Source organism: Lepidochelys kempii, chromosome 7, assembly GCF_965140265.1.
Source record: "Lepidochelys kempii isolate rLepKem1 chromosome 7, rLepKem1.hap2, whole genome shotgun sequence".
Classification (NCBI taxonomy): domain Eukaryota; kingdom Metazoa; phylum Chordata; order Testudines; family Cheloniidae; genus Lepidochelys; species Lepidochelys kempii.
In genome coordinates this window covers 1,788,802-1,807,949 of record NC_133262.1, presented here as the reverse complement: position 1 = coordinate 1,807,949, position 19,148 = coordinate 1,788,802, and the positions used below count along the sequence as shown (strand labels likewise).

The window sequence follows — 19,148 nt, the reverse complement described above, 5'->3', positions numbered from 1 at the left end:
CAGGGCAGACACCCCAAACTGGTGGTATATTCTATAATTATATTTCACCAAGCCAGTAACAAATTTGAACTCCTGGATCACTATACCAATCTTACTGTGGAGTCACAGACAGCTGCCTTCAGCACTCCAGTCTTATCCTGCCACCCAGACAAACTGGACTTGGTGATAATGGTCACAAACAAACAAAAAATAATCACACCACATACTGATTCTTTGGGATTGCAAATAACCAGTAACTTACCCTAGGTCAGCTGGTACTTTGGAGCTCACACCAAAGAAAATGCTGACAGCCAATTCTATAGTAAACTAACTACAGGTTTATTAGCTAAGAAAAAATGAGAGTTATTGAGAGTTAAAGCAGGTAAAATATAATAGGTGAATCAAAGTTTGCAAATCCAAAATGACAGCAGTTGATGTAATACACAGCTAGTTTCCCAAAAGTCTTTTCATGAAACCCTGATGTTTCTGGGGATCTCCACTTTGCATGTCATATCCTCTCTGTAAGAGTTCAAGTAGTCAGCGATAAGGATTATTCTTTTGAATCAGGTTTCAGAGTAACAGCCGTGTTAGTCTGCATTCGCAAAAAGAAAAGGAGTACTTGTGGCACCTTAGAGACTAATCAATTTATTTGAGCATAAGCTTTCGTGAGCTGCAGCTCACTTCATCGGATGCATAGCCGATGAAGTGAGCTGTAGCTCACGAAAGCTTATGCTGAAATTGGCTAGTCTCTAAGGTGCCACAAGTACTCCTTTTCTTTTGAATCAGGATTTATAGTGTCTGCTCAAAGACGACAATCTGAACAATGTCTTCACCTGTGTGGGGCAGTGAATTTCCATTGTCAAACATAATGACCCTTACTTTGAAGTTAGCACTCTTCTTCATTTACATATCCAAGGCTCCAATCGCATTTGACAGGTAATTTACCTTTTACATTGTGTATATCCGTGTAAGTGGTCAGTTTGGATGAGCTATTACCAGCAGGAGAGTGAGTTTGTGTGTGTATGGGGGTGGGGGGGGATGTGAGAAAACCTGGATTTGTGCAGGAAATAGCCCAACTTGATTGTCATGCACATTGTGTAAAGAGTTGTCACTTTGGATGGGCTATCACCAGCAGGAGAGTGAATTTGTGTGGGGGGGTGGAGGGTGAGAAAACCTGGATTTGTGCTGGAAATGGCCCACCTGATGATCACTTTAGATAAGCTATTACCAGCAGGACAGTGGGGTGGGAGGAGGTATTGGTTCATATTCTCTGTGTATATATAAAGTCTGCTGCAGTTTCCACGATATGCATCTGATGAAGTGAGCTGTAGCTCACAAAAGCTTATGCTCTAATAAATTGGTTAGTCTCTAAGGTGCCACAAGTACTCCTTTTCTTTTTGCGAATACAGACTAACACGGCTGTTACTCTGAAACCTGTAATTAATGTAACAGCAAACAACAATCCCTCATTAGTTTTCATGAAGTTTACACATCAAGTATATTCTCATCTTAACACTGACACATACTTTTGATCTAGGGTTAACTAGTTACAGGAATATACATAATGCAATGCAATAGCAATCAATGGGTTATAGACAAATGAAGACAGTATCTTTAACATTTCTTTTAACTAAACTAATACACAAATGAATTGGCCTAATTATACTACAATACCTTTTGTTGCTCCTTTAATTTCTATTAGCTTATGAGTGAACTAGCCTCCAGCCCAGTCCTGAGCTGGCACCAGGGTAGACAGCATCACACTAGGTATTTCTCCAATACCTGTCTTATCACAAATAGTTGATCTACTGTATTTCACCTCTGTCTAAATCCAAATCACTCTTCTGCAAGCACTGCTTTATTCAGATACCTCTTCATTCTCCTCTGCAACGTCTTGACGGATGCTTTTGCCAGCATACTCAATACAATGATTCTTCTGTAGTTCTTTCACTTACTCTTAACTCCTTTTTTATAGATTGGTAGTATTATCACTTTCTCACATACACTTAGCACTTGATCTTGCTTGGAAATTTTGTTAAATAACTTGTGCATCACCTTTATCACATGTTCCTTGCCTGCTTGCAACAGCTCTGCGATTATGTTGTCACTTCCTGGTGCTTTTTTCTTTTTCAAGCTTTCTACTGAGATCTTTACTGTGTCTTCTAAGAGTTCCACCATCTTGTCTCCCATATTTGTACTGGGAAGCTTCTCCGGGAGCTTTTCATCTGTGTTCACGACATTGTACAGGTCTTCAAAATACTCTTTCCATCGCTTATTCTTTATTTGTTCATCCTCAATTAATTTGTCCATGCTTATCTTACACCTCTGTTCATGGCCTGGTATGTAAGCCAAGAGTGGAGGAAGCTTACCTTATAGAATCATAGGACTGGAAGGGACCTCGAAAGGTATCTAGTCCAGCCCACTGCACTCATGGTAGGACTGAATATTATCTAGACTATCCCTGACAGGTGTTTGTCTAATCAGCTCTTAAAAATCTCCAATGATGGAGATTCCACAACCTCCCTAGGTAACTATCACCCTAACAGTTAGGAAGTTTTTCCTAACGTCCAACCTAAACTTCCCTTGCTGCAATTTAAGCCCATTGCTTCTTGTCCTATCCTCAGCGGTTAACAATAATAATTTTTCCTCCCTCCTCCTTGTAACAACCTTTTACATACTTGAAAACTGTTATGACCCCTCTCAGTCTTCTCTTTCCAAGACAAAACAAATCCAGTTTTTTCACTCTTCCCTCATAAGTCATGTTTTCTAGACCTTTAATAATTTTTGTTACTCTTCTCTGGACTTTCTCCAATTTGTCCACCTTTCCTGAAATGTGGCACCCAGAACTGGACACAATACTCCAACTGAGGCCTAATCTTACGCGGAGCAGAGCGGAAGAATTATTTCTGGGGTCTTGCTTACAACACTCCTCCTCATACAGCCCAGAATGATGTTCGGTTTTTTTGCAACAATGTCATACTGTTGACTCATATTTAGCTTGTGGTCCACAAGGACCCCCAGATCCCTTTCCGGAGTACTCCTTCCTAGGCCATCATTTCCCATTTTGTATGTGTACAACTGATTGTTCCTTCCTAAGTGGAGTTCTTTGCATTTGTCCTTATTGAATTTCATCTTATTTACTTCAGACCATTTCTCCAGTTTGTCCAGATCATTTTGAATTTTAATCCTATCCTCCAAAGCACTTGCAACCCCTCCCAGTTTGGAATCGTCCGCAAACTTTATAAGTGTACTCTCTATCCCATTATCTAAATCACTGATGAAGATATTGAACAGAACCAGATCCAGAACGGATTCCTGCAGGATCCCACTCGTTATGCCCTTCCAGCATGACTGTGAACCACTGATAACTACTCTCTGGAAACGGATTTCCAACCAGTTTTGCACCCACCTAATAATAGCTGCATCTAGGTTGCATTTTCCTAGTTTGTTTTTGAGAAGGTCATGCAAGACCGTATCGAAAGCTTTACTAAAGTCAAGATATACCATGTCTACTGCTTCCCCCCATCCACAAGGCGTGTTCCCCTGTCAAAGAAAGCTATCATGAAGAGGTTTTAAAAACATAAGACTAACAAAAACTAGTATAAGACATGCAGCTTTAATCACACATTTGTATGATAGCTCCATGTAACTAATATAATAAGGTTCAGTTATTGCTATTACAACTCCTATAAATTTATCAAAAATGTGCAGTGAAAAAGATGAAGTTGCAACCATATTACCAAACATAATTTTAGCCCAGTTGCGTGCATTAGTAATCTGGTTTTACATTCGCTGCAAGTTCACGCTAACATATAGAGCATAAACAAATATCCTGTTTCTCAATAAAGACTCATTATTGCACTGATCATCAATGAGACCACTAATACTTCAACACTGAAGATGCAGTGAAATGCCTGTATGTCCCCTTTCGATGGTCACTTAGCCATTCTGCCCCTACACTATGGAGTTCACAGCCTTTGGACATCTGGAATAGCTCCATTTTCTTATTTAAAATTTTATTTAATTGCTTTTAACCAGTTATTGGTTCAGGATGGATTACTTTAATATTTACATTAACGTAAAATGGCTTGAGACCACCCCAATAAGGTGCTTTAATGAGTTGTCACTGTCCCTCCAAATTCACCACTGCAATAGTAAAATATATGCTAGTGTCAAAATAATGAAAAAGCTCTGATTATGGTCCGCTTCCTTATGTGCGGCAACACCCTTGTCTCCAAATCATGCCCTTAATTGAACCTGAGCAATTGCACTGCAGACTAATAGGGCTGCCTAGGTGTAAATGAGGACATAATTTGGTCACAAGGGGACTATACATGTGAAAATAATACAAAGATCCTAAAAGATCCTTCCTTCTCATTCACTATCACAGGAAAGGACCCACGCCAACTATCTAACCTCAGGCTGAATTTGCACAGATGATTTAGAAAAAATATCTTTTTATTTAAAAACTGAGAATATTTGAACTGGAAATAATTGACAGACAATAAACAGGGAACTCACAATGCCATTTTCACAAAAGTACTTTTAAAAGTAGAACTACATTAACTAATTTCCTGGACAACTATCCAAGTTTAGTTAAATGAAAATCAAAGAGAATTTAAGATGATTTGTGCTGTGCTCTGGCGGAACAGTGGAGTTCTGATGGTTCAATAGCACTCACTTTCAATGTCAACTTAAAAAAAAAAAGAACAAAACAGTTGGTAAAATCAAATGAGAAAGTTGCAAAATATTTAACCATGTGGAAGAACTATGCCTGGGAACAAATGCATCAATTATGCTTCCTGAACAAATGGACATTTGCAAATCTGACATTTTTAGCTATGGCAGTGTAGCTGTAGCCCTGTCGGTCCTAGAATATTAGGGACACAAGACAGGTGAGATATCTTTTATTGAACCAATTTTTGTTGGTGAGAGAGAAAAGCTTTTGAGCTACACACAACTCTTCTTCAGGCTCCTCCCTGTGGCTCGAAAGCTTGTCTCTCTCACCAACAAAAGATGGCCCAATAAAAGATACTACCTTGCCCACCTGTCTGTCTAATTTTTAGCTATTATTTTCTGGAGGCATGGTGCAGGCATCTGCTGTTCTTAAGATAACTATCTCTTCAGGTTAGACACAGTGACAAAAACTGACTATTGGAGAAGGCCTTATTTTGTGCATTGTGCTGAAGATAAAACTGACAGCAATCTGGAAGATTAGCAAGAAGAAATAGAAGCAGATTCAAATGAAAGAAGCTGAAACATTCCCAGAGTTATTTAGATGAGTCTTTTCTGTGGCCCCTGTGACATATGTCTTCAGAAATGTATCCTGACTGAATGGTTATTAATGTTGAAGTTGCCTTAAAGCCTGAAATTGTCATTAATAGGAAAAAGGTTTTTCCACTAACCTATCATTTGCAATCTATTGATTTCTAAAATAAACAGAGAGAATTATAATTTAAATACAATAACTACTATGTGCTAAATACAACAGACAAGTGTTAATAGGCCACAAACTGGAAAGTCATTGCTTTCAATAAGCACACATTTAAAACCTTTTCAGAAGTGTATTAAAATAATAAGGGAAACTTTACCTGATACTCTTCTGTTAAATCTGTTAATTACTGGAGCTGCAAAACAAAGAAAAAAATCAGTTAAAGGTGAAATTACTGTTTACTAAAATAAGTCATTAAGAATCAAAATGATCACATTTGGTAATACCACTATATTTTTTCTATTTTATATCCCACCCTATTAAAATCTTACAGACACTTTTCATCCGCTTCCTTATGTACAGGAAGAGTTTGGATATTTAAAGCTAAGCTAGATTTTCCAAGACTGTTATAGAATAAAAAATAAAACAGCCCTTTAGTACGTGGTATTTTCTTCCCATTACATTAATCAGGTTACCATCTCAATCTTCTTTTCGATAAACAGATTGAGTTCCTTAAATCTCTCATTGTAAAGCATTTCTTCAGTCTCTCAAGTCATCTTTATGGCTCTTTCTGCACCATCTCCAAAATTTCAACATCCTTTTTAGAATGTAGACATCAGAACTGGATGCAATATTCCAGCATCAGTCTCACCAAGTCTGGATACAGAGGTAAAATCACTTCCCTACTCCTTGGTTCATCCATCCAAAGACTGAGTTAGCCTTTTTGCCACAGTGTCGCACTGGGGACTTATGGTATGTTCAGTTGTTTGAAAAAGATCTCTTGGTCAAAGTGGACAGTCTGCTCTGATCCGAGATTATGACCTTGCATTTGGCTATATTCAAACACATTCTGTTTGAATGGGCCCAGGTGAACTAGTGATCCAGATTGTTCTGTATAGCTGTCCTGCCATCATTTGCCACTATAGGTTCTCCACAATTTACCATCAATGGTTTTATATTTACTATAGATCATTGATGAAATATTGAATAGCATCACATATGGAATCAATCCCTGCAGAGCCCCACTCAGAATACCCCCATTTCATGATTCCCTATTGACAACGACTTTGAGAAGTAATAACTTTATAAGCAGGCCAGAGAGCTCCTCAGCCAACTTTTAGGAATCAGGTGCAAGTTTTCTTGGTCTGCTGTTTTTTCGTTTTTTGTTTTATTCCCTAGCAGATGCTGTTCAATACCCCCTTCATTACTAATGGACTGGAAAGTAGTTCCTCATCATATGACATGAAAATATCATCCTGCTTCTTTCCAAATACAAAGCAGAAATATTTATTGAAAACTTCTGTCTTTTCTGCATCTGCACAGATAACTTTCTTTAAATCAAGAGTGGAACAAGCAAAAGTAGAAAGATAAAGCTGAATGGTGCCGCTGAAGACAAAGAATGGTACTAGGGCCACTCTTTCTGCCTATGTGGAAGAAAGAATGGCAGTACAAAAAGAATCAAACCAAAACCTCACAGTCTCCTTCCAAGGAGAGAAAAGTGAAACTATGCAATCAAAACTACAGACAAGCCCAACCAACAGCTAGAATGGCTATATTGGCAGACTACCATAAAGAACAATGTGCAGTGCTAGCTCAAGACACCAGAGAATCACAGCCCCGTATGGAAAAAATGTTTCAAGTGGAAGAAAGAATGGACAACAACAACTAGGGATGAATGAAAAATATTAGAGACTGAGACGTTGGATGGACCAGGGAAGCGCAAGGGCCTGAGAATTATTATGTATTTTGCTGAAGGGAAAGAAGAAATAAAGCAAGAAGCCTGGGATTTGGATCAGATTTATCAACATTTCCGTATTTACATAAAAGTGTATCAAAATAGGGAGTTCTCTCCAAGAACACTCTACTACATCAAGCATACATGAACCATGCATAGGAGTGTTATAGTGGCCATGTCAAACAGAGTTTTCCCACTTAAATTTTTATTAAAAACTTACTTTGTTTTTAATAAGAACATTGCCATGATAATTTGATCACAGAACTTTAGAGGGGTGTGTACCAACACACACAATTTGTATGCCATATATCAAGGTTGATAGAGCAAAGCATAAAAACACTTTTTGATACTTCCTTACAGAGATATCCACTATATAAGCTTAGGAGCACAATTTGTGCCCCACTCTTGTACAGTGCACTGGCTGTAAATACCAAGGCATCATCTAAGACCTGCATGATTACTTTGCCTTATATTTTGGAGCACAGTAGATCTGGGACTTTTAAATGCTACCAGTTGGAAATGCTGAATTGTACACACAAATGCAACTCAGGTGTTTATGGCACCTTTTCACAGATTTAGCTCCAGGGATGCAATAATTTTAACTCTAAATGCAGTTCACTCCTCAAGACAATCAATCATCACATATGAGTATATGAGCAAATAAAAAAAATCTGCCCCTTCACTTCCATGGATGCAGAGTCTGAAGACTTTAATTTGCTGAACATTTTTCAAAAGCTATCGTATTTAGGCATGTTAACATTCCAGAATTGCACCACAAATGAAATATTTACATTATTACATAGCTACTATTATTACCAGAACAAGTCAGTAACATAACAAACCAACAAAGGTAGAGACTATTACTAGAAGTCATAACATGAAAGACCTACCATATTTTACTACACTAACTCTCCGAATCACCATAGGGTAACAGAATTTTCTGCTGAAGTAAAATTTCATCTCATGACTGAGAAATTCAATTTTTTTCTTCTAACATAGCTGGCATTGATATGGGATTGATAAAGTTTTTTGCCTTTCAAGCTTCTGTGAGCAGTAAATACAACATCTGAAGAAGCTCTTAGAAGGAAGACAATATGGATATTGAGTGATCAACTGTTGTGACCTGCACAGGATGTGCCATGTTTGTCTTTCTCCCAGAGGATAGAAGCAAAGGTTAAAGGACTAGAGACCTACGTATCAACCCTGCATTGCATCAGAGAAAAGGAAGACTTTCTGTATAGAAGTCAGTGTTTGGCACTGCAGGCACAGCAAGTTGAAGAATCAGAGAGGGTAGTACAGAGCAGAATGGGGAAGAAAATTAGTAGCATGTGACCTCCAGAAGAAGAAAGAGGAGAACCTGTGTACCCCCACTGCAAATAGAGGTAAGAAGCCGTTTTCAGGCTCTCTGCACAAGTACTATGGTGGAGAATGGTTTGGAAGAGTCATCTGAGGCAAGAGACCAGAAGGCATGAGATCCATTGTCCTAGGGGGTTCCACCACCACCACTCCCAAGAGGAAGAGAGAGGTGGTGGTGTTCAGGGACTCCCTCCTAAGGAGGGCCAAGTCACCCATCTGCTGTCCAGACCGGGAAACTTGAGTAATGTGTGCTTCTTGCCTGGAGCTAAAATTCAGGATGTGATGGAGTGTCTGCCAAGACCGATAAAGCCCTCAAACCGCTATCCCTTCTTACTTCTCCATGTGGGCACCAATGATACTGCCAAGAATGACCGTGAGCAGGTCACTGCAGACTATGTGGCTCTGGGAAAAAGGATAACGGGGTTTGAGGTGCAAGTCGTGTTCTTGTCCATTCTCCCTGTTGAAGGAAAAGGCCGAGATAGGGACCATTCAATTGTGGAGGTAATGCATGGTTACACAGGTGGTGTCAGAGAGGGGGCTTTGGATTCTTTGACCTTTGGATGTTGTTCCAGGAAGGAGGATTGCTAGGCAGAGATGGGATCCACCTAACGAAGAGAGGGAAGAGCACCTTCACTGGCAGGCACACTAACCTAGTGAGGAGGGCTTTAAACTAGGTTTGTCGGGGGGTGGAGACCTAAGCCCTGAGGTAAGTAGAATACTGGGAGGAAACACAAGGAGGAGGGTGCCACAGGGCAGGCCTCCTGATTCATACTGAGAAAGTAGGGCAATTGGCTAGTTATTTTAGGTGCCTGTACACGAACGCAAGAAGCCTGGGAAACAAGCAGGAAGAACTGGAAGTCCTGGCACAGTCAAGGAACTATGATGTGACTGGAACAACAGAGACTTGGTGGGGTAACTCACATGACTGGAGCACTGTCATGGATGGGTATGAACTGTTCAGGAAGGACAGGCAGGGGAGAAAAGGGGGAGGAGTTTCACTGTAAGTAAGAGAGCGGTATGACTGCTCAGAGCTCCAGTCCGAAACTGGAGAAAAGCCTGTTGAGAGTCTTTAGGTTAAGTTTAGAGGCAAGAGCCACAAGGGTGATGTCGTGTTTGGCATCTGCTATAGACCACCAGACCAGGAGGATGAGGTAGATGAGGCTTTCTTCGGACAACGAACAGAAGTTTCCAGATCACAAGTTCTGGTTCTCATCGTGAACTTCAATCACCCTGACATCTGCTGGGAGAGCAATACAACAGTGCACAGACAATCCAGGAAGTTTTTGGAGAGTGTCTGGGACAACTTCCTGGTACAAGTGCTGGAGGAACCAACTCGGGACTGTGCTCCTCTTGACCTCCTGCTCACAAAACAGGGAAGAACTGGTAGGGGAAGAAGAAGTGGATGGCAACCTGGGCAGCAGCGATCATGAGATGGTCGAGTTCAGGATCCTGACAAAAGGAAGAAAGGAGAGCAGCAGAATACGGATCCTGGACTTCAGAAAAGCAGACTTGGATCCCCTGGGAGGCTAATATGAGGGGGGGGAAGGAGTCGGGAGAGCTGGCTGTATTTTAAAGAAGCCTTATTGAGGGTGAAGGAACAAACCATCCCAATGTGCAGAAATAATAGCAAATATGGCAAGCGACCAGCTTGGCTTAACAGTGAAATCCTTGCTGATCTTAAGCACAAAAAGGAAGCTTACAAGACGTGGAAACTTGGACTACGGAGGAGTATAAAAATATTGCTTGAGCATGCAGAGGTGTAATCAGGAAGGCCAAAGTACAATTGGTATTGTAGCTAGCAAAGGATGTGAAGGGTAACAAGAAGGGTTTCTACAGGTATGTTAGCAACAAGAAGGTGGTCAGGGAAAGTGTGGGACTCTTACTTAATGGGGGAGGCAACCTAGTGACAGATGATGTGGAAAAAGCTGAAGTACTCTATGCTTTTTTTGCCTCGGTCTTCACCGTCAGCTCCTACACTGCTGCACTGGGCAGCACAGTATGGGGAGAAGATGAGCAGCCCTCAATGGTGAAAGAATAGGACTATTTAGAAAAGCTGGACGTGCACAAGTCCATGGGGCTTGGTGCAATGCATCTGAGGGTACTGAGGGAGTTGGCTGATGTGATTGCAGAGCCATTGGCCATTATCTTTGAAAACTCATGGCAATCGGGGGAGGTCCCGGATGATCGGAAAAAGCAAATATAGTGCCCATCTTTTAAAAAGGGAAGAAGGAGAACTATGATGTGATTGGAATAACAGAGACATGGTGGGGTAACTCACATGATTGGAGCACTATCATGGATGGGTATAAACAGTTCAGGAAGGACAGGTGGGGGAGAAAAGGTAGAGGAGTTGCACTGTATGTAAGAGAGCAGAATGTCTGCACTGGATGGGTCTCACAGTTCTGGGTCTTGATATTCAGTACCAGGATTGGTACTAGAACTAGGGTTCTGCTCCGAGGGAAGAAGTGGAGGTGCTCTAGATTCCAATACAACGGAGTAAGACCTTCTAGTATGTGTCCCCTGCATTGGAGGAAAAGCCCAAAGGTTCCAGAACAGCCACTGTGCTGGCATCTGCCACTGTGCAGGTAGCCAAGCTGCAGGTGGGATGCCCTGGGTTGGGTCTGTCATCGGGTGATGTCAGGTGGAGTGTTGATGCTGGCTCCTGCAGGAGACATACAACTCTGCCTCTCAGGATTCCCTTTTAGAAGATCAGGGAGGAGCAGTGCTGGCAAACAGTGCTGGCAGGGAGGGGACCAGGCTGTGCCATCAAGACTGGTTTCCCTTTTCCTCTATTGTGGTGGAGAGTCCATCGGTGCCAGAGTAAATGGTGCCTGTTCCGGGGTTGGAGTCAACAGCACCAGACAAGTTACAGGAGCCTCAGAGTGGCCCAACATGGGTTGCACTCTGCTACCATCTCTTTGCCCCGCAGACCTCGGAGTTGGGGGATCGCTTTCTGTCCATCTTCTTCTGCTTCTCTCTCGGCACCAGTGGAGAACAGTGTTGAGAGTCCCTTACCATAATCATCATCTTCTGCACTGGGAATGATGGACAGTGCCAGGAGTCCTGAGAAGCAGAAGGAGCATCCTTTTCCAGTGCCAGAGATGTGAAGCAGTATTGACGCTCCTAAGAGAAGTCGGAGTGACTCAGCTCCGAGGGATGACTAAGTACTGCCTCCATGAGGAGAAACCTAAGCCTAACGGTCTATCTTTTTTGGTGCAGGGCCTGAAGCTTTTGCAGATCTTGCAGTGTTTCCACATTTGAGTTTCCCCAGGTACTTAGACAGCTGGAATGGGGGGTCACAGACAGACTTGTGGCATGAAGCACAAGACAAACTCTGGAGACCGAGGCATCCCTAGTGCCCAGAGGAACTTACCCCGCTGAGCGGGGTTTGCTATCCTAAATAACTGTCTTAATAACTGAAATTTAACAACTACAAATAGAGATGACTATACAAAATAAAAGAATCCAAGTCCACTGAAGGAGTATATGTGAAACACAAGAACAAACTCTAGTTCCAGCAACAGTAAGAAGGAACTGAGAGGGTGGTGGGTTGTCAGGACCCTTTCTATCAGCACCATGACCATGCGACTCCAGGGGGCACCAGAATCAACCCGACAGATACCACTGAGGGGAAAACTTTCTGGTGGCAGTGCTGGAGGCAAGCACACACCAACACTGGAATGGACATGGGCAAGCACTTGAAGAAGAACAAGAATGTTCTTTGCTTCAGAAAAGCAAGGTCCATCCGCAGAGACCAAAAACAGATCATGAACAAATAAAAGCAAATCCCTTAAGATTTTAAAATTTTCAATCAGATCATTTAGGAACTTTTGCATTGCTTTCATCGAGGTTTCACCTGTAGCAACAACACTCAATGTGGGAAAATGCAACATCTTTCCTGTTAAATCTGTCTGAAAGATTGCACGATTCCTCTGATGGGGAACACTTTTTCAAACAGATCCCCAACATGGCTTGCACGGCCTTGGAGCTGCAAATTGAGGGAATTAAAGTGATCAGTACTGAAAAGATACCTGTGACATAGAGGGGACATCATTAATAAATTCTAGGAACTCAGAAGCCTTATTGGTCTTGTGGTTTGGAAGGAATTTTATTATTTCTTTTTAAAGTGCACAAAATATCTCTAACACATACCCCCTACTAAACAGCAAATATCGCTGTGTTGCAACAGGTCACTATATTTGGCTGAAACGTCTTGTAAAAGAGCTTTAAAAACACGATGTTGCAAGCTAGAAGTTGAGCATATGTAGTTCACTAATCTCTTCACAACATCCATTGGTTTTTTCAAGTCCCCAGACAACTTATCACACAGGACAGTCTGATGAATAACACAGTGAAGTGTATTTAATGAAGGATATATTGCAGCCAGACTTGAAGCAAAGCCCTTCTCTTTCCCTCTCATGGAGGGACCTCTGTCTGTAGCAAGCAAGCTTGCTTTCTGCAGATCTAAACCTTTTTTATTTTTCCAAAAAAGCCTCTCTCCTGTGGTTTAGGTTTCTAACTGTATTAAGCACAAAAATTCTTCCTTGAAAATTTCACCATCATAAAATCTAACGAACAGCGATAGTTGTCCAGTATCACTTAAATCTCTTGATTTGTCCATTGCAAGAGACATGTATTTGGTGTTTTTAAATCAGAAAGCAGTGCTGACAGACCATCCTCAAATTACTTCCAATCTTCGCTCTGCCATGGAATCAGACAGGGGAACTTGCTTCACAATGTCATCTTTGTTTTTATCTCTGGCATTTACAACTTGTACTCTTTGACAAGCTCGGCATCTAGAAAAGGCTTTCTTTTTAGCTAGTACTCACATTATCAGAAGAGAGGCAGCTGTTGCTTTTTCCTGTACTCGTGCTGATGTTGTGAGAATGACATCTGAAGTGTGATATGGAGAATTCAGGATTTTCATAGAATCATAGAATATCAGGGTTGGAAGGGACCTCAGGAGGTCATCTAGTCCAACCCCCTGCTCAAAAGCAGGACCCATACCCAATTAAATCATCCCAGCCAGAGCTTTGTCAAGCCTGACCTTAAAAACGTCTAAGGAAGGAGATTCCACCACCTCCCTAGGCAACGCATTCCAGTGTTTCACCACCCTCCTAGTGAAAAAGTTTTTCCTAATATCCAACCTGAACCTCCCCCACTGCAACTTGAGACCATTACTCCTTGTCCTGTCCTCTTCCACCACTGAGAATAGTCTAGAACCATCCTCTCTGGAACTACCTCTCAGGTAGTTGAAAGCAGCTATCAAATCCCCCCTCATTCTTCTTTTCTGCAGACTAAACAATCCCAGTTCCCTCAGCCTCTCCTCATAACTCATGTGTTCCAGACCCCTAATCATTTTTGTTGCCCTTCGCTGGACTCTCTCCAATTTATCCACATCCTTCTTGTAGTGTGGGGCCCAAAACTGGACACAGTACTCCAGATGAGGCCTCACCAATGTCGAATAGAGGGGGACGATCACGTCCCTCGATCTGCTCGCTATGCCCCTACTTATACATCCCAAAATGCCATTGGCCGCCTTGGCAACAAGGGCACACTGCTGGCTCATATCCAGCTTCTCGTCCACTGTCACCCCTAGGTCCTTTTCCGCAGAACTGCTGCCTAGCCATTCGGTCCCTAGTCTGTAGCTGTGCATTGGGTTCTTCAGTCCTAAGTGCAGGACCCTGCAATTATCCTTATTGAACCTCATCAGATTTCTTTTGGCCCAATCCTCCAATTTGTCTAGGTCCCTCTGTATCTACCACTCCTCCCAGTTTAGTATCAATTTTGTCACATCTTGCAACACTGCCAGGAGGATAGGCTGTGTTGAAATTTGTTTGCTTTGATTCAAAGTGGCGCCTCACGGTGACAACCTTACAGGCGGGTACAACAGTTTGGCATATCAAACACAAAGGTTTTGTGTTTTAATGAGATGGTATAATTAAAAGAAAATCCTCTCTCCAGTTTGAGTTAAAAGCTCAGTCTTTGCTGTCGACTTTGGAGGTTTACTCCCACGCATTCATTTTTTGGTCCATTTCCATCACTAACGAAAAAGTGAGTGGCATCCTAGCTCAATCGTAGCTGATGCCATTGTGAGAACTTAAGAGCCAGTCAGTTACTTACTAAGGAAGCCATAGGCAAATGATAGGCAGCACATCACTGTTCGTGAATTTATTTATAAAACTTTATATTTTTATTTATATGCGAGCTGGCGGGCCACACAGGAAGCTTTGGCAGGCCCACATTTGGCCTCCAGGCCACCTTTTGCTTATTACTGATGTAGACCCTGCTGGAGTGCTTGTTTGTTTGAAACAGTACTATTAAAATGCACTACGGAACTTAGAGGACACTAGCATGATCTAAAGGCACCAACTAATGTGCAACACTGATTTCAGAAATCACATCCCTGCACAGAGCATTACCCCTCCCTGCAGAAAAGCCCTAAAACTCTAGAACCTAACTTCAGTGGACCATTGCTCAGTCACACTGCACTGTCAGATCTATTGGGTTCAGAGTTAATTATAAACTCTCAGGAAAAAGATGGTATGCATGACTGTGGATACCTCTATGAACTGGTGCTTTCAGTGCACAGCGGTGGTAAAGAAAGTAACCAAGAAGTCAGCACAGATGTAATCACTTTGAATAATGAGTTCCGTTTTTGTCATGCTCTCAAAAGTGACACAGCAGAAAAACCAAGAGAAATACAAGGAGATATTAAAATCTTACTTTTCCTTTCCAAAACTATCAATGGTAAAATGAGAGAAGATTACTACATGGCATAAAGAAGCATTTTTGACCGCAGATTCCATGGAGCACTGTTCCCCAAAAGGAGGACTTACAAGAGCAGCTCTACTGTAATGTTCTTCAAGGCAGAGGAGCGGTTACAGATGACAGTCACATTAGTAAGAAAAGGTATGCTGCCAAAAATGTTGTTTGATGTTACTGTCAGTTAGCTTAGCAAGAATATGAATAGTTTATACATTAATTAACTAAGGTTGGAAGATCCTTCTCCCCCTACATGACAAGTGATTAATGGCTCCATGTCTAGTTGGCAGCCGGTATCTGGCGAAGTGCCCCAAGGGTCAGTCCTGGGGCCGGTTTTGTTCAATATCTTCATAAATGATCTGGAGGATGGTGTGGATTGCACCCTCAGCAAGTTTGCGGACGACACTAAACTGGGAGGAGAGGTAGATACGCTGGGTAGGGATAGGATACAGAGGGACCTAGACAAATTGGAGGATTGGGCCAAAAGAAATCTGATGAGGTTCAACAAGGACAAGTGCAGAGTCCTGCACTTAGGACGGAAGAATCCAATACACCGCTACAGACTAGGGACCGAATGGCTAGGCAGCAGTTCTGCAGAGAAGGACCTAGGGGTGACAGTGGACGAGAAGCTGGATATGAGTCAACAGTGTGCCCTTGTTGCCAAGAAGGCCAATGGCATTTTGGGATGTATAAGTAGGGGCATAGCGAGCAGATCGAGGGACATGATCGTCCCCCTCTATTCAACATTGGTGAGGTCTCATCTGTAGTACTGTGTGCAGTGTTGGGCCCCACACTACAAGAAGGATGTGGAAAAATTGAAAAGCATCCAGTGGAGGGCAACAAAAATGATTAGGGGACTGGAACACATGACTTATGAGGAGAGGCTGAGGGAACTGGGACTGTTTAGTCTGCAGAAGAGAAGAATGAGGGGGGATTTGATAGCTGCTTTTAACTACCTGAAAGGTGGATCCAAAGAGGATGGATCTAGACTATTCTCAGTGATAGCAGATGACAGGACAAGGAGTAATGGTCTCAAGTTGCAGTGGGGGAGATTTAGGTTGGATATTAGGAAAAACTTTTTCACTAGGAGGGTGGTGAAACACTGGAATGCGTTACCTAGGGAGGTGGTGGAATCCCCTTCCTTAGAAGTTTTTAAGTTCAGGCTTGACAAAGCCCTGGCTGGGATGATTTAGTTGGGGATTGGTCCTGCTCTGGGCAGGGGGTTGGACTAGATGACCTCCAGAGGTCCCTTCCAACTCCGATATTCTATGATTCTATGATCTACTTGCCTGTAAACAAAGTTTTTAAGATTATATGACAGAGTCAGATGTATAAATAAAGCAGTGCTTGCATATTCTGATTACTGAGGTTCACAAAAACATGGTTTACGTCAGACACAATAAGAAACACTCCTGGCCAATAGCCGTACCACCTTACACTATGAGCTTGTCAGATCTCACAAGCTGACTCACAGAAATGGGCAGAAACTTCAGCAGGTGGTACTTTCCCCTCAAACAGTAACTACCAAGATCTTCTTCCACTTCCTCTTCTCTAATCAGGTCTACCACAAACACAGACCTTTGGATCCTTTTACTGACTTCCTCTTTCATGTTAAGTTCAAGCTCACTTTGCTTTCAAGATTTTTCAAAACCCACCCCCACCTAACCTTTTTATTTCATCACATCGACTCCCTTTTTGCGGAAGACAGTAGCCTGTCGTAGCCCATCAACACAGGGAATTTCATAATTGAGAACACTGTGTGCAGCATCCTGCTCTGATTATCTCAGTTCCATTTCAGTTCTATAGTAAATACACAGTAATAAATTTTGTAAAATGAATTAAGTCAGGCATATGAGACCTCCGTACAATACCAGCCTATTGTAGTGTTTGCTGAGAAGCAGAGAGGGACTACCATTTTGTGTGGTAAAATACAGCATTTGTGGAGAAGCAAAGTGTAAATAAGCAATAAGTTGACTATATACAACAACAAATGGCAACATAGTTGCTCTGGTGCACAATGTGAGCAGGACCCCATTGTTCCAAACCCTTAAAGATGCACCAAAGTATAATGTGGCATCTTTAGGGCTATTGAAAATCAGATAAATATTCAGCTTCAGTATCCATCTTTAACTTCAACAAGCTTATCTAGCCAAGGCCAAAATCCTCAACTCTGCACCATCTGATTCAGGCCAGAAGGCACAACAGAAACAGCATGAGGGGTGTTGATGGATTATCTCTTGAGGTGGATGAAGGGAAGATATCCATTCTCATTCTCCTGGGATCTCCAGACAGCATTCAAAAGAGGTGATTATGAGTTTCTGCTCCATCTCTGGGAGGTGGCAGGGTTCCAGGGAACACGATAAAATGGCATGAGTACTTTCTGGAGACATTCAAAAAGTAGTGCTGGGAAAACTATACTTCCACCCCCACATGCCTCACTTGCAGAGTCCCACAAGCTAAGTTCCCTGTAAGCTGTGCACCCGTGCAGCAGCCTTCTTAGCACCATGCAGGCACTTAGGGAACCCGCCCGGGGACCTGCCATGGCAAGGGCGCCCCTCCCCTGGCCCAAATCTAGCCCAGCCCCAACTCTGCCGCAGCTGGGGCAGCCCTCCCCTGGCCTGAACCCAACCCCAGCTAGGAGCTGCCGGGGGAGGGGCGTCAATCCTGCAGCCCCAACCCCAGAGCTGCCACAGCGGGAAGAGCTGCCTCTCTCTGCCAGCCCAGGTGCTGCTGCAGGAAGAGAGAGCTGGGTGGGAGTCCTCTCTCCTCGCCATAGCCCAGCGCACCCTCCTGCACCCTCAACCTCTAATCCCCAGCCCCACCCCAGAGCCCACACCCCCAGACGGAGCCCTCACCCCCTGCACCCCTCTGCCCCGGCCCCACCCCAGAACCTGCACCCCTACCGGAACCCTCACACCCCTGCACCCCAACCCTCTATACCAGCTTTGAGCCCCCTCCCACACTCCATACCCCTCGGCCCCAACCCCACCACATGAATTTTGTTATGTACACTAATATGAAGGTGATGTGTCACACATCACCTCCAGATTGGTGCACATAACAAAATTCATTCCGCACATGGGTGGGAAAAATTAGAGAGAACACTGCCCACAAGGTTCATTTCTCTCTTCAGTCTTATTCAACATTTTCAGGCAGCCATCAGGAGAACTGAGGAGACATCACTGATTCAAATGCCTTATCACCACAATATCACTTTGATCAAGCTAGCTGTGTGCTTGTCGTAAGTCAGAAGGCTGAAGCTAAACCCAAGTAAAACAGAAATTATGCTGGTTGTCAGAGCAAAACGCTTCAAAAAAATTCATAGCCATGGTGCAGTCTCCTCTGGCTGAAGATATGTATTCACAATTGGTCACATCAGTCCCCAGCTTAAGAGAGCTCCTGGATTCCTTCCTCATGTTAAGCTCACGCATAACAGTGCCCACAAACAACATATCCTACCTTCTACAGCTGGAAAGGAAAGAATGTCCCATCCTGGCAGATGGTGACCTAGCCTCAGGAAGTAATACTGACCTTCATTATCCTCCTAACTGAACAATAGCAATGCAGCTTACTTGGGCACGAAATGATCAGCCCTCAGCAAACTCTAATTTGAACACAATGCAGCAGCATGCCTCCTCAGCACTAGCCATATTAAAACCTGTCCTCCACTTGCTTCCCATACAATAATGTGCCAAATTCAAAGTTTTGGACTTATCTTCAAGGAGTTCCGTCATCTGGGTCTGGCAGGGCTCAAGGTGCGGGAAAAGACAGGTGCTGGTTATGATGTTACCAGACCAAGTGCCAGCTCATGCGAAGGCCCTGAGGCCTCACTGAACACTGACAAATGCATAGCTGGAAACCAGTCTGGCTTACCTGTGTGTT

General features: G+C 42.9%; 1 protein-coding gene across 1 annotated transcript in view; it reads right to left on the bottom strand.

Annotated features, from left to right (window-relative positions):
- The window catches only part of PRKAR2A (protein kinase cAMP-dependent type II regulatory subunit alpha), a 156,811-nt gene that overhangs the window by 88,656 nt on the left and 49,007 nt on the right, over positions 1 to 19,148 (bottom strand). The window contains exon 2 of the mRNA XM_073350887.1: positions 5,571 to 5,606. Coding sequence (XP_073206988.1) covers positions 5,571 to 5,606 — 36 coding nt within the window. The remainder of the gene's footprint in view (positions 1 to 5,570; positions 5,607 to 19,148) is intronic.